Here is a 15,878-nt window from a genome sequence, read left to right on the forward strand (position 1 = left end):
ATCCTTGCCATCATTTAGTGTTGTCCGTCTCTTTAATATTAGCCATTCTAGTGGGTGTGAAGAAGTATCTCACTGTAGTATAAATTTGCATTTATATGATGACTAAATGAGGCTGAACATCTTTTCATGGGCTTACTGGCTATTCATATATCTTTTGTGAAGTATCTGTGTTTTACTCGTTTTTAATTTTTAACTTTAATTTTGTCTCTTACTGAGTTATAATCATTCTTTATATTTCAAATACAAGTGCTTTGTCAGTGGCTTAGGTTGGGTTCCTCAGAATACAGACTTTGAGAAGATTTGCAGGAAGATTTACAGGAAGTTTATTGGGAGGTGTTCTTGGAAATAACCAAGTGTTAGTTGCTCAGTCATATCCGATTCTTTGTACCTCCATGGACTGTATGTAGCCCATCAGACTCCTCTGTTCATGGAATTCTCCAGGCAAGAATACTGGAATGGATAGTCATTCCCTTCTCCTGGGGCTCTTCCTGACCCAGGGATCAAACCCAGGTCTCCTGCATTGCAGACCACCATGTGAGCCATCAGGGATTAAGCAGATGAAGAAGTTGAGCTGTAATTTGGTTGCAGTAGAGGCCTCAGATCACTCCACAGAAGGCACTGAAGCTGGATGGCCCTTCTGAGATAGTTTGAATTGAGGCTTTGTACCTCCATCTGCGTAGCAGCAAGTTGGGCTAGTCACTGGATGTGGACTGCTCTGGGGGAGGGAATATAACTTCGGTTAGTTAGTTCCCTTTGGCTCAAGGGCATTATTTCAGAGGGACTTAGCTGAAAGCCATCAGTAGGCAACAGTGCCAGTACTTGAGGGAACAGATGTCTCCAACCTGAAGGGGCCTGAGTGGATATTATTACCATAGCACCCACCACAGATATGTGTATTTCCAGTACAGATATATGTACTTTCTTCCAGTATGTAGCTTGCCTATTCATTTTCTTAATGGATTAGCAAACATTTAAAATTCTGATGTTGAATTTTTTTCTCTTAAAATAGTTTGTGTTTTTTGTGTCCCTGTTGAGAAATCTTTGCCAACCCCAAGATTGCCAAGGTTTTCTATATTTTCTTCTAACAGCTGTTGAGTTTTAGGTTTTATATTTAGGTGTATAATCCATCAGGAATTAATTTTCGTGTAGGACATGAGCTACCACCCAAGTAATTCTTGAAAGTAATTAGCTCTTTCTCTTTTAGGTACATCCCTTTCCTCTCTTCTCATCTTCCCTTAGTTTGCAAAGCTGAGGCATCTTTCATTTTCATTTCCCAGAGTAGAGCATAGTCAAAATGCTGACAGGACAGTCTTCTTTCCTAGTAATTTATTCATTAGTTTGAATTGTGGAGTTCTGAAACCAAGGCCCTCAAATGAAATGATAGTTCAGTGCAGTTTTACCTGTATTTTTGTCCTTTCTTAGCAGTAAAACTTGACATTCATGATTGTTTTAAGCAAAGGTGACTTCTATGAATTGTTTAGAGAGAATGATGAAAAGACTAATTACTTATCATGTCACCTTTTACACAGAACAGAGCTGTTTTTCCATCTTGTGTTCTCCATACTCTTTTAACAGTTTGTCTCAAATGAATGCTGTGATTAGCAGTGCTTTGGTGAGTTTAGTAACTTGGAAAAGACAAAGACTCTTAGAATAGCTCAGTATTGAGCATTAAAAGAGTAACACCAGCTGTTTGATGTCCTTTTCCCAAAATGCTTCCACCTTGTTCTCCTGTTGCCTCCTATATATTCATAGGATGTGTAGAAATATTATTTTAAAGAAGAAAAGTTGAGGTGCTGATTTGTTAACTAATTTCAACGTGGAGTTAGTTCTGCCTCCCAAGCCGATGCTCCAACCATTGGATGCTTTCAGAACCCTCTCAGTTTGTAAGTTGGTAATAGCCATCCTGAATGTGTGAAGGGCTGACCTGGCCTAGGTGCTAAGGGGCTTCCCCTCTTGCTATAGGGCAAGTATTAGCTGGTGCTGACATTGCAGCTATAATTCCCCCATTTTCAATAGAGACACAATATGTATGGATCCCTTCTTTCTCCCAAACAAGGAGCAGGTAATATTTCTACTAGCTTTTCAGCAAAGAACCCATTTTCCTTTAGAGGCAGTACTTGTACGTATATATTCCCACAGCTTCACAGTTGCAGCTTCAGTAGTATTTCAGAACTAACACAGCCATTGTTATTTTTGCTAACCTCATAAAAGAAACTAAAACAGAAAAGCCAAGTACGTGATATACTGTAAAATTATTAAAAGGTTTTCGTAAGCAACATAAATGCCCTCTTGTAGTTTTAAAGATCATTTTTCAAACTGCCAGGACTCTATAAGAAGGGTACATCACTGCTTCAGGAAATTTTGAAACATAATCTTTTATATCTTGTATGTCAGGATACAGTCTCCTAAGGAAATCTGAGTAAAAAGAAAAAACTAGGATTAGTAGATTAAAGCCATAGATCATTTATGGCATTGATTCTAATGATGGTTTCATAGATGTGTACTTCCAAATATATAAAATTGTATACATTAAATAGCTACAGCTCTAGTATGTCAATCTTAATCAAGCATTTTTTTTAAACTAGAGGACATTTTAGTATTAAACTAAATATGTTTTTTCATTGTATGAGTACTACATGCTCATTGCAGATAAATAAATGTATTATAAATTATATATTACATATTATGGTAATAAACTGTAAAGAAAAATTGTTAATGTTTACACTTGTTCTGCTTATATGTATATTTTTTCGAAAGAACTATGAGATTATCAATACATGTTGTTTGCCAGCAGCTTTTTCCTCGTAGCAGTACATCATGCCTTTTTAAAAATTGAATTAACTTATTTGTTTTCGGTTGTGCTGGATCTTCGTTGCTGCATGGGCTTTCTCTTGTAGTGAGCGGGGGCTGCTGTTTGATTTGGTACACGGGCTTCTCATTGCATTGGCCACTCTTGTTGCGGAGCATAGGCTGTAAGCGTGCAGGTTGCAGTAGTTGCAGCTCACGAGCTGTGAGTGTGGGCTCTGTAGTTGTGGCACATGGGCTAAGTTGCCCCATGGCATATGGGATCTTACTGGATCAGTGATGAAACCCATGTCCCCTGCATTGGCAGGTGGATTCTTACCCACTGGACCACCAGGGAAGTCATGTCATTACCTTCTGTATCCATGAGTAGACCTCTGTCATAATTTTTAACTGCTGAGCTACTAACATTTTCACTTTTCACTTGGTGCTATGATAAAGTATTTAAATTTATTAGCTAATCTCCTTTCTTGGACATTTAGATTATTTTCAGGTTTGCATTCTTAATATGTACAGTGGCCATCTTTGTATAGTTCTTTCTTTCTTAGGAAAATTTCTAGAAGTGAAATTGCTGGATCAAAGAATTCACATTTTTGAAGCTTTAAATCTAAATTACCAAACTGGGATCCAGATAGGTTGCTGCTGCTGCTGCTGCTAAGTCGCTTCAGTCGTTGTCCGACTCTTAGCGACCCCATGGAGATAGGTTGCAGCAGCTCCCAATTCCTCCAGTTTAAGATGAGTATGCTAACTTCTCCCTGTTGTGGGTAGTAGACAAGTTTTCCCACATTGCTGCTAATCTGGTAAGCTTAAAAATGGTATCTCCTTGTTCTAACTGGCATTATTATTCATGAAGCTTGGGCTTCCCCATGGCTCAACAGGTAAAGAATCCACCTGCAACACAGGCAAAGCAGGAGATGAGGGTTTGATCCCTGGGTCAGAAGATCCCCTGGAGGAGGGCGTGGTAACCCACTCCAGTATTCTTGCCTGGAGAATCGCATGGACAGAGGAGTCTGGTGGGCTACAGTCTATGGGCTCGCAAAGAGTCAGACATGACTGAAGGGACTGAGCACACTTTGATGAAGCTGACCCTTTTTCATGTTCACTGGCCATTGTAGATTTTGGCCTCACAAATAAGTAGCTCACCGTCTTCATTGCAGATACTTCAGAAACTTTTCCCTTGTTTAGTCATCAATCTTTTCAACAGCTTATGTTTTCTTTCCAGGAGCGACTAAAGCTGGTGACTGTTTTGGGTGCCGGCCTCCTTTGTGGAACTGCACTGGCGGTCATCGTGCCTGAAGGAGTACACGCACTTTATGAAGATATTCTTGAGGGTGAGAGAGAGATGGGCCTTCTTTGAGCTATGTTATTGATGTGGAGGGCTCAAAAGAGAAGCTTGGTGATATTTTTTTCTGAAAACAGTTCACACGTTTGCCATAGAATATATGCCAAAGCATATCTTTTGATGTCTTTGACAGTAAACACATCAGTAGCAGTTTGTGAATTGAATGCCTCAGTCCACGAATACCACTTAAGATTTATTTGCAATAACACATGAATTGCAGGCTTTCTAAGAATGACAGTCATTCTTTTTAATGCCTATGCAAAACTTCCAAATTCCTACTGACAATGATTGTATTTTTAGTGTTCTTTAATTAAAAAAAAAAATATATATATATATATATGGAGAGAGAGAAAAAAACACATTTGGATTCAAGGACTCTTTAAAAAAAATTTTAACCATTTTGTTTTTAAATTTTATACATTAATTTATGGCTGTGCTGGGTCTTCATTGCTGTGTTGACTTTCTCTACTTGCTGTGCACAGGCTTCTTATTGTGGTGGCTTCTCATTGCAGAGCACGGACTTTAGGGCATGTAGGCTTCAGTAGCTATAGTACATGGGCTCGGAAGCTGCAGCTCCCAAGCTCTGGAGCAGAGACTCAATAGTTGTGACACATAGGCTTAGTTGCTCCAAGGCATGTGGGTTCTTTCTGGGCCAGGGAGGGAACCCATGTTTCTTGCATTGGCAGGTGGATTTGTTACCACTGAGCCACCAGGGAAGCCCCTCAAGGACTCTTTATAATAAACCTTGTGGATAATGACGACTTCTGTAGTAAAGGATAACTAAGAAATTAAAGAGACCTCTCCTGACCCTAATAACAAGCAGAGAGCAGTATAGCTATAGAAGAGTAAATGCTGGGCGGTGAGCTTGATTCATTCATCTGCTGAATGATTTGGTCCTTTATATCAGCTGGGAGGCATACTTGATTCAGATTTGTGATTCAGCAAAATCAGATTCTCACCTGTGATGAAACGTCTCACTTGACTGAAACCACAAATGTTATATTGGTGAGCTGACTCTTCAGATGCCAAGAGTCTGTTGGACTTTAAGAATAGAATAAAGAGATTAGCACCTTCCAAATTTCTTACTAGTCACAGCATAATAAATAATTTTTCAGATGTTAGTAGAGGAAAAAAACTGTGTCCTATATTCAGAGGGTTGATGCTCATATGCCTGGGGTATGAATATGGTCATAGTGGTAAAGAGTGGGGGTCATGGAGGTTAGTGCAAAATAGGACAGAGGCTGAGGATTGGTCAGCCTTAGGAAAAAATAACAAATTAGAAGCCTTAGAGCAGTGGTTTCCACTCTTTTTTGATCATATATTCTATTGAGAAAAAAAGATAATACATGTGCTATTGCACTGATATACTCTACATTATAAAACACACTCCTTAAATAGAAAATTTTGGAAAATGAGATTTAAAGTAACAGTATATAGATCAGTATTTCCTTTCATGTTCTAGTGGATCATCTTGAATTTTCCTGGGTGTGCTCATTCCACTGTGGAACTTACTATGCTGGTGTGCTAGAAAACATTCAGACTATGATTAAATAGACACTTAAAATTTGTTTTGCTTGGCTTTGTGCTAAGAATTATGGGTGGTGTTGTTTGCTAAACTTGTCTGATAATAAAAGTTTCTTGAGGGAGGGGTGCATTTCAAAAGTACAGTTTTCTGACCCCCAACCTAGTCTATTGAATCAAAATCTCCAGGGAAGATATTTGGGTATATCTAATTTTAACAAGTTGTCAAATGATTCTTATTAGACAAGTTTGGGAAACACTAGGGTAGAGGGAAAAAGTGCTCCACCTTTAGTTTTTTATTGTTGTTTTTTTGCTGATAGTTTTATGAGATAATAATGTATATACCATATTTCAGGTATAGTTTTAAAGTTAAATGTAGCTACTATGTGTTGGGTTGCTTTCCTTTATTTTCAGTTTTCCTTGTTTTGACCCAAAATAATTTTGTGGATTCATTTGAAAATAGATACATGTGCTTTATAAACCTATTTTTTGACTAATAAGCATTCTGATCTCTTTAACCTTTTCATCACAGATTATTCTCCTGCCCCAAGCCATCATTAAAAAATCTTTTAAGGGACTTCCCTAGTGGTCCAGTGGTTAAGACTCTGTGCTTTTACTGCAGGAGTTGTGGGTTTGATCCCTGGTCAGAGAACTAAGATCCCACATGCTGGTTGGCCTTCATAAAAAGAAAAAAGAAAAGAAATATTTTACAACTATTTTCACTTACATATTTTATATTCACAAGGCAAAAAGATATGGCACTGAAAGATGAAGCCCTCAAGTTAGTAGGTGCCCAATATGCTACAGGAGAGGAGTGGAGAAATAGCTCCAGAAGGAATAAAAAGGCTGAGCCAAAGCAGAAATGACGCCCAGTTGTGGATGTGGCTGGTGGTGAAAGTGAAGTCCGATACTATCAAGAACAGTACTGCATAAGAACCTGAAATATTAGGTCCATGAATCAAGGTAAATTGGAAGTGATTAAACAGGAAGTGGCAAGAGTGAACATTGACATTTTAGTAATCAGTGAATTAAAATGGACAGGAATGGGCAAATTTAATTCAGATGACCATTGTATCTACTACTGTGAGCAAGAACCCCTTAGAAGAAATGGAATAACCCTCATGGTCAACAAAAAGAGTCCGAAATGCAGTACTTGAGTGCAATCTCAAAAACAATAGAATTATCTCAGTTCGTTTCCAAGGCAAACCATTCAGTATCACAGTAATCCAAATCTATGCCCCAACCACTAATGATGAAGAAGCTGAAGATGACCAGTTCTGTGAAGACCTACAAGACTTTCTAGAACTAACACTAAAATGATGTCCTTTTCATCATAGGGGACTGGAATGCAAAAGTAGGAAGTCAAGAGATACCTGGAGTAACAGACAAGTTTGGCCTTGGGGTACAAAATGAAGCAGGGCAAAGGCTAACAGAGTTTTGCCAAGAGAATGCACTGGTCATAGCAAAACACCCTCTTCCAACAACACAAGAGACAACTCTACACATGGACATCACCAGATGGTCAAAACTGGAATCAGATTGATTATATTCTTTGCAGCCAAAGATGGAGAAACTCTATATAGTCAGCAAAAACAAGGCCTGGAGCTGAGTGTGGCTCAGATCATTAGCTTCTTACTGCAAAATTCAGACTTAAATTGAAGAATGTAGGGAAAACCACTAGGCCATTCAGGTATGACCTAAATTAAATCCCTTACAATTATACAGTGGAAGTGACAAATAGATTCAAGGGATTAGATCTGATAGAGTGCCTGAAGAACTAAGGACGGAGGTTCGTGACATTGTACAGGAGGCAGTGATCAAAACCATCGTCAAGAAAAAGAAAGGCAAAATGGTCATCTGAGGAGGCCTTACAAATAGCTGAAAAAAGAAGAGAAGCGAAAGGCAAAGGAGAAAAGGAAAGATAAACCCATCTGAATGCAGAGTTCCAAAGAATAGCAAGAGGAGATAAGAAAGCCTTCCTTAGTGATCAATGCAAAGAAATTGAGGAAAACAGTAGAATGGGAAAGACTAGAGATCTCTTCAAGAAAATTAGAGATACCAAGGGAACATTTCATGCACAGATGGGCACAATAAAGGATAGAAATGATATGGACCTAACAGAAGCAGACAATATTAAGAAGAAATGGCAAGAATACACAGAAGAACTTAACAAAAAAGGTCTTAATAATCTGGATAAGCATGATGATGTGATCACTCAACTAGAGCCAGACATCCTGGAGTGTGAAGTCAAGTGGGCCTCAGGAAGCATTACTACAAACAAAGCTAGTGGAGGTGATAGAATTCCAGCTGAGCTATTTCAAGTCCTAAAAGATGATGCCGTTCAAGTGCAGCACTCAATATGCCAGCAAATTTGAAAAACTTAGCAGTGGCCACAGGACTGGAAAAGGTCAGTTTTTATTCCAATCCCAAAGAAAGGCAATGCCAAAGAATGTTCAAACTACATCAAAATTGTGTTCATTTCACATGCTAGCAAGGTTATGCTCAAAATCCTTCAAGCTAGGCTTCAGAAGTACTTGAATTGAGAAATTCCAGTTGTACAAGTTAGATTTAGAAAAGGCAGAGGAACCAAAGATCAAATTGCCAACATCTGTTGGATCATAGAAAAAGCAAGGGAATTCCAGAAAAACATCTACTTCTGCTACATTGACTACACTAAAGCCTTTGACTGTGTGGATCATAACAAACTGTGGAGAATTCTTAAAGAGATGGGGATACCAGACCACCTTACCTGCCTCCTGAGAAATCTGTGTGCAGATCAAAAAGTAACGGTCAGAACCAGACATAGAACAACAGACTGGTTCCAAATTGGGAAAGGAGTACGTCAAGACTGTAAATTGTCACCCTGCTTGTTTAACTTATATGCAGAGTACATCATGAGAAATGCTGGGCTGGATGAAGCACAAGCTGGAATCAAGATTCCCGGGAGAAATATGAATAACCTCAGATATGCAAATGACACCACCCTAATGGCAGAAATCGAAGAGGGACAAAAGAGCCTCTTGATGCAGGTGAAAGAGGAGAGTGAAAAAACTGGCTTAAAACTGAACATTCAAAAAAATGAAGATTATGGCATTTGATCCCATCACTTTGTGGCAAATAGATAGGGAAAAATTGGAAACAGTGACAGACTTTATCTTCTTGGGCTCCAAAGTCACTGTGGATGGTGACTGCAGCCATGAAATTAGAGAACGCTTATTTCTTGGAAGGAAAGCTATGACCAACCTAGACAGTATACTAAAAAGGAGAGACATCACTTAACCGACAAAGGTCCACATAGTCATAGCTGTGGTTATTCCAGTAGTCATCTATGGTTGTGAGAGTTGGACCATAAAGAAAGCTGAGTGCCAAAAAATTGATGTTTTCAAACTGTGGTGCTGGAGAATACTCTTGAGAGTCCCTTGGACAACAAGGAGATCAAACCAGTCTATAAAGGAAATCAACCCTGAATATTCATCGGAAGCACTGATGCTGAAGCTGAAGCTCTAATATTTTGGCCACCTGATGTGAAGAACTGACCCATTGGAAAAGACCTTGATGCTGGGAAAGATTGAAGGCAGGAAGAGAAGGTGGCAACAGAGGATGAAATAGTTGGATGGCATCACCAACTCAATGGACATGAGTTTGAGCAAACTCCGAGAGGTAGTGAAGGACAGGGAAGCCTGGCGTGCTGCAGTCCATGGGGTTGCAAACAGCTGGACACGACTGAGCGACTGAGCAACTGAACAACAACATTCACTCTTTTTGGCATGAATGACTATGTTTTGTCAAATGTTTAAAGTCAAAATACAGAACAGTTCCATCACCCTCATCTCCTTTTGTAATCGAACTTTTCCTCCACTCCTAATCTTGAGCAACCTCTGATCTCCTCTGTGTCTATAGTTTTGTCTTTTCTCAATGTCATATATATGCAGCCTTGTAGTCTTTGGGTCTGGCTTCTTTTAGTTAGCTTAATGCAGTTGAGAAATCATCCTGTTGTTTGGTGTATCAGTGGTTTATACCTGCTCCAATATTCTTGCCTGGAGAAGTCCATGGACAGAGGAGCCTGGTGGGCTACAGTCCATGGGGTCACAAAGAGTCGAACAAGACTGAGTAACTAACACCGACACCCAGTAATGTGTGAGAGTTCCAGTTGGCTCCCTTCCAAACATTTTTCTTGTCTCTTTTGTTTTAGTTTTTGTATTTTAATCACCTAAATAGATGGGTAGTGGTGTCTCTATGTTTGTCTGTGTGTTTTGATTGATTTGACTATGTTGAGTCTTAGTTGTAGCATGAGGGATCTTCCATCTTTTTTGCAGCGTGTGGGATCTTATTCCATCAAACCTGGGCCCCCTGCATTGGGAGTGTAGAGTCTTAGCCACTGGACCACCAGGGAAGTCCCTTCTGCTCTTCTGTTATTGTAGTTGAAACCAACTTTTCTCCAAACTTTGAGAAAGGAATTTGTGAAGCACAAGCTGGAATTAAGATTGCCGGGAGAAATATCAATAACCTCAGATATGCAGATGACACCACCCTTATGGCAGAAAGTGAAGAAGAACTAAAGAGCCTCTTGGTGAAAGTGAAAGAGGAAAGTGAAAAAGTTGACTTAAAGCTCAACATTCAGAAAACTAAGATCATGGCATCCGGTCCCATCACTTCATGGCAGATAGATGAGGAAACAGTGGTTGACTTTATTTTGGGGGACTCCAAAATCACTGCAGATGGTGATTTCAGCCATGAAATTAAAAGACACTTACTCCTTGGAAGGAAAGTTATGACTAACCTATACAGCATATTAAAAAGCAGACACATCACTTTGCCAACAAAGGTCTGTCTAGTCAAGGCTATGGTTTTTCCAGTGGTCATGTATGGATGTGAGAGTTGGACTATAAAGAAAGCTGAGCGCCCCAGAATTGATGCTTTTGAACTGTGGTGTTGGAGAAGACTCTTGAGAGTCCCTTGGACTGCAAGGAGATCCAACCAGTCAAGCCTAAAGGAAATCAACCCTGAATATTCATTGGAAAGACTGATAACTAAAGTTAAAGCTCCAGTACTTTGGCCACCTGATGCAAAGAAACAGCTTATTGGAAAAGACCCTGATGATGGGAAAGACTGAAGGCAAAAGGAGAAGAGGGCGGTGGAAGATGAGGTGGTTAGATGGCATCACTGACTCAATGCACATGAACTTTAACAAACTCCAGGAGATAGTGAGGACAGGGAAGCCTGGCATGTTGCAGTCCAAGGGTTGCAAAGAGTCAGACATGACTTAGCACCTAAACAACAACGACAGTGAAGGGAAATAATGTTGGTCATCCTTTGAAAGTTGTAATTAGGCTTGACATTTAGTTTCAGAGCTATGGATACCCCAAAAGTAATTGCCTTTAAAAATTATTATGCAACTGTTCACAAATAATAGTATGACTAACACCCTTTAATGAGGTGTTAACCCACCTTTGTACCTAAGCTCACTTTAGCATAATCTTTCACCTAATTTAGCACATACATCTGTTACCTATTAAGTCGGGATTTATAAAGAAGCATGTGCATAATTATCTTAAAAGTGAAAGTTTCTCAGTCACGTCCGACTCTTTGCGACCCCATGGACTGTGTGTCGCCCACCAGGCTTCTCTGTCCATGGAATTTTCTAGGCAAGAATACTGGAGTGGGTAGCCATTTCCTTCTTCAGGGGCAACCCAGGGATCAAACCTGGATCTCCTGCATTTCAGGAGGATTCTTTACCATCTGAGCCACCAGGGAAGCCATTCTTAAAACATAAGACTAAAAGATTGTATTTTATTTCCATTTTTAAAAATCTTTTTGCATTGGAAGGAACTAATTGCATAACTTTTGAGATGAAATGTCACATTAAAAATTACAGAGGTGTAAAGGCCATTTTTTTTGCCTTCAAGATCTATTTGTTGAGTATATACTCAATTTATGGCCTTATATTGATTGTTAGAGTTCATAGATCTACAATATAGCTTCTGCCTTCAAGAATTCACAGCCAATGGAAAATGAATAAATTAGCAGTCAGTGACAGCAGGGGTTGGCAAACTTTTTCTAAAAGGGCCAAATAGTAAATATTTTAGGCTTTGTGGGCCATATGGCTTCTGTTGCAGTTACTCAGCTCTGCTGTCATAGCATGAAAGCAGCTGTAGACAGTCTGTGAACAAATGAGCATGGCTGCGTTCCAGTGCACATTCTATTTACAAAACTAGACATGAACCCTTGTCCTGTAGTTTGCTGCTGTCTGAATTGTAGTATAGTGATATAAAACTTATGGTTGACACACACCAGTCTGCTGGATATGCGTGAGGAGAAGAGGACACAGAAATGTCAAGGAGGAAGGAACTTACAAGCTGAGTCTTGAAAGACAGGGTGTTATCCAGGAGAAGCAGCATGGAAGGCCCATGGATTCATGAACTGCAGAGACTAAACAAAGGCAGAGATGGGAGCTCATTTTGTTAAATATTTAGTGGATACCTTTTAAAAAGATAATCATTCAAATCCTTTTCAATAGCATCTTTCTAAGTAGTATTGAAAATTGTAGGTACCAAAATTCTATGACTTACTTCACATGTGTAATTTCTTTACATTTATAAATATGAAGAATTGGTTTTGTATATTAAAATGGAAGCATACCAAAAATTGCCTTGTCCTTAGAGAAAGTCAAGTGTTTTACTTCGTTTATTTATTTTTCATTCTCAAGGCCATGCTAATTATTTGGCAGTGTATAATAAATAGTTCATTGATTTTTCACAAACCAAACACCCTAGTGTTACCATGAGGCCACATTTTAATTGTCTAACACTACCAATCAAAATTCTTAGACTGCTTCTCTCATAAACTTAATTATTTTTCATCTCTGAGCTTTCAGTCAGTTCTCTGGCTTAAAATCCTTATTGCTAACAATAATTTTGCTTGTGTAAAGAACAGCGTGGGCACACTCTGTCTGCCTACCTTTTCCTCCTAGACCTGTCTAGAGCTCCATTCTCTTTAATGGATCACTGCAGTGTAGGCTTCTAATTTCCAAAATCATCTATTTCTTCCTCTGAAAGTCTCTCTTTACCTCCAGCAGTGCTTCCAAACTGAATGTAGCAAGTCAGTGGATCTTGGGATAAATTTAGTAAGTTGGACTTGTGACTGGCATTGAAGAGGAGCACAAAGGAGGGACAAAGACAGAGAAAGAAATAAAGAATTTTTTTTGCATTGTAACCATTGTAAAGCTAAGTATTATTGGGGTCACAAAGAGTCGGATAGCAACAACAACAGATAAGATGTGTAACCCTGGGAACAAAACAAGGCTGTCTCCTCTCAACCACTTGTACTTAACATTGTACTTGGAGTCCTAGCCAGATGCTAGTCTGCAATAAGGCCAGAAACAAAAAGACAAGGCATAAAAATTGGCAGGAAGTAAAACTATCTTTTTGCAGATGTCATGATCACCTATGTAAAAATGGTTAAAAATTTAAAACTTCATAGTATCAAATGTTGTCAATGGTATGGAGCAGCTAGTACTTTCAGACATTGCTATTGGATATGTAAAATGGTACAGCCACTTTGGAAAACAATTTGAGAGTTTTGTCTTACGATGTTATGTTAAGTCACCTCAGTCATGTCCGACTCTTTGTGACACTATGGACTCTAGCCCGCCAGGCTCCTCTGTCCGTGGAATTTTCCAGGAAAGAATACTGGAGTGGGCTGCCATTTCCTCCTCCAGGGGATCTTCCCGACCCAGGGATCAAACCCGTGTCTCTTATGTCTCCTGCATTGGTAGGCGGGCTCTTTACCACTAACACCACCTGGGAAGCCCATTTTCTTTTATAAACATACATATACCCAAAAGTTCTGATCCTAGGTATTTACCCAAGGGAAAAGAAAATTTGCACCCACAGAAAGATTATACCTGGACTTCTCTGGTGGTCCAGTGGTTAAGAGTCCACCAATGCAAGGGACATGGGTTTGATCCCTGGTCTGGGAAGATCCCACATGCTGCAGGGCAACTAAGCCTGTGTGCTATAGCTACCGAGCCCATGCTCTAGAGCCCATGCACCGTAATTACTGAAGCCTAGGTACCTTGAACCACAACAAGAGAAGCCCATGCGCCACAACTAGAGAGTAACTCCTGCTTGCTGCTACTAGAGAAAGCCCATTTGCAACAGTGAAGACCCAGCGCAGCCTAAAAATAATACAAATACATTTTTTAAAAAAGAGATTTGTACCTGAATGCTGGTAGCAACTTTATAATGGACCAGTGTTGGGAAATTACCTAAATGTCCATCAATAGCTGAATGGGTAAATAAGTTGTGATATGTCCATACAATGCGACATTATTCAGCAAAAAAAGAGGACCAAACTACCGATACATGCAAAGCTTAGGTAAATCTCAAAATATTCTGCTGATCAAAAGAATCCTTATGCAAAAGAATACATATTACGTGATTCCGTTTATATGAAATCCTAGAACAGGGAAAACTCAGGGGACAAAAAGCACATTCAGCACTTGCTTGGGACCAGGACTGACATATTGACTCCAGGGGAGCACAGGAGAACTGTTCTGATATTTTGAGTACTGTTCCAAAGCTTGAACTTGTTGGTAGTTTAACTAGAGTTTTTACATTTGTGAATTATACCTCAATAAAGTGTGCTTTAAAAAAAAAAAGATTGAGACATTTAAAAACAAATAAATAAAAAAAGCAAACAATGAAATCACTATTAGGAAAAAAATCTTAAGGTTAAAACATTACTTTGGGAAGATGAAAAAGTTCTGGAGATGGATGATGGTTATAGAACAATGTGTGTACTTAAAGCCACAGAATTGTATGATTAAAAATGGTTAAAATGATAAGTAAATTTTATGTAATGTATATTTTACATTTTCTAAAAAGGTTAAAAAGAAAAAGCTATGTAAACAAAAAATCTTTGAAGAATTAGAAAAATGTATTTTTGTTATCTTAAGATGGTTTGTGCTTCTCAATAATGACTTTTAAAGAATTAAGGCAGGGTCTAAAATATTACAGCAGGCTTCTGTGATTTCTTTAGTCAAAGGTTAAATGCTTAATCTAATTATAAATGATAAATATGTTTAGTATTTTGGCCTGTATTTATAAAACCAGCAAAGATAAAAATTCTTTAAGTATTCATGCTTTGAGTGTCAGATATTTGAGTATTCAGTTCAATTCAGTTCAGTCGCTCAGTTGTGTCTGACTCTTTGCGACCCCATGAACCGCAGCACACCAGGCCTCCCTGTCCATCACCAACTCCCTGAATCCACCCAAACCCATGTCCATCGAGTTGGCAATGCCATCCAGCCATCTCATCCCCTTATGCTCCCGCCCTCAAGCTTTCCCAGCATCGGGGTCTTTTCCAATGAGTCAGCTCTTCTCATCAGGTGGCCAAAGTATTGGAGTTTCAGCTTCAACATCAGTCCTTCCAGCAAACACCCAGGACTGATCTCCTTTAGGATGGACTGGTTGGATCTCCTCACAGTCCAAGGGACTCTCAAGAGTCTTCTCCAACACCACAGTCCAAAAGCATCAATTCTTCGGCGCTCACCTTTCTTTATAGTCCAACTCTCACATCCATACATGACCACTGGAAAAACCATAGCCTTGACTAGACAGACTAGTAGTATTAATATTGTCTAGCCAGGTGTCATTTCCTGTAATTCAGAGTATCCCAACAATCATATTTCTAGAACTGAACTGAGACTGAAGGAAATGTCTCAAACTGCTCTGCCCTTTTGGTTTCTAATTGGTGATTGTCTCCTGATAATTTTTAAAGCTAAAGTGTTTTATACTCAGTTTGCTCTTTATTTGCAATTTTTATATCAACCTAAGTATAAAACTAGATGAATTTGATTATAATTATTTTCATTGTTACTGTTCTTCATTTGCCTGTTTTCATCAGAATAAATCTTTCTGTGGTTTCTTGTGAGACTGGTGTGAATCTCTAGACAGAAAGGGGGATTGGAAGATGATATCCTTTGGGAAAATGACTGCTTTCTTGCCTGGTGATTTGCTTCCACTTCCTAGGTTTTGAGAATAATAGGCAGTTAAAAACTCTGCATGCCAAAAGCAGAAGAGCTTTGGGAATTTTTTCATCATGAACTTTAAGGAAGTTTATGACTTGCTAGATTACAATATAGGAAGTGAATGGCTTTGCAGGAAAATCTGTAGAGCTCAAAAGTACAAAAGAACAGAAGCCTCTACATGAA

General features: G+C 39.0%; 1 protein-coding gene and 1 long non-coding RNA gene across 7 annotated transcripts in view; both read left to right on the forward strand.

Annotated features, from left to right (window-relative positions):
• SLC39A9 (solute carrier family 39 member 9) overlaps positions 1 to 15,878 on the forward strand; it is a 43,633-nt gene that overhangs the window by 12,425 nt on the left and 15,330 nt on the right. For all 6 annotated transcript variants that reach the window (XR_014060452.1, XR_014060453.1, XR_014060454.1 and 3 more), the window contains exon 2: positions 4,025 to 4,133. Coding sequence is in view for 3 of the 6 variants with exons in the window: in XM_081513538.1 (XP_081369664.1) it covers positions 4,025 to 4,133 (109 nt within the window). In the remaining 3 variants the exon portion in view is untranslated. The remainder of the gene's footprint in view (positions 1 to 4,024; positions 4,134 to 15,878) is intronic.
• Positions 8,548 to 14,324, forward strand: LOC145514905 (uncharacterized). Its single transcript, XR_014060554.1, has 2 exons — positions 8,548 to 8,953; positions 10,491 to 14,324. It is a non-coding gene; the product is annotated as an uncharacterized LOC145514905 (long non-coding RNA).

Source organism: Giraffa tippelskirchi, chromosome 7 (assembly GCF_054371585.1).
Source record: "Giraffa tippelskirchi isolate mGirTip1 chromosome 7, T2T-mGirTip1v1.2.pri, whole genome shotgun sequence".
Taxonomy (NCBI): Eukaryota; Metazoa; Chordata; class Mammalia; order Artiodactyla; family Giraffidae; genus Giraffa; species Giraffa tippelskirchi.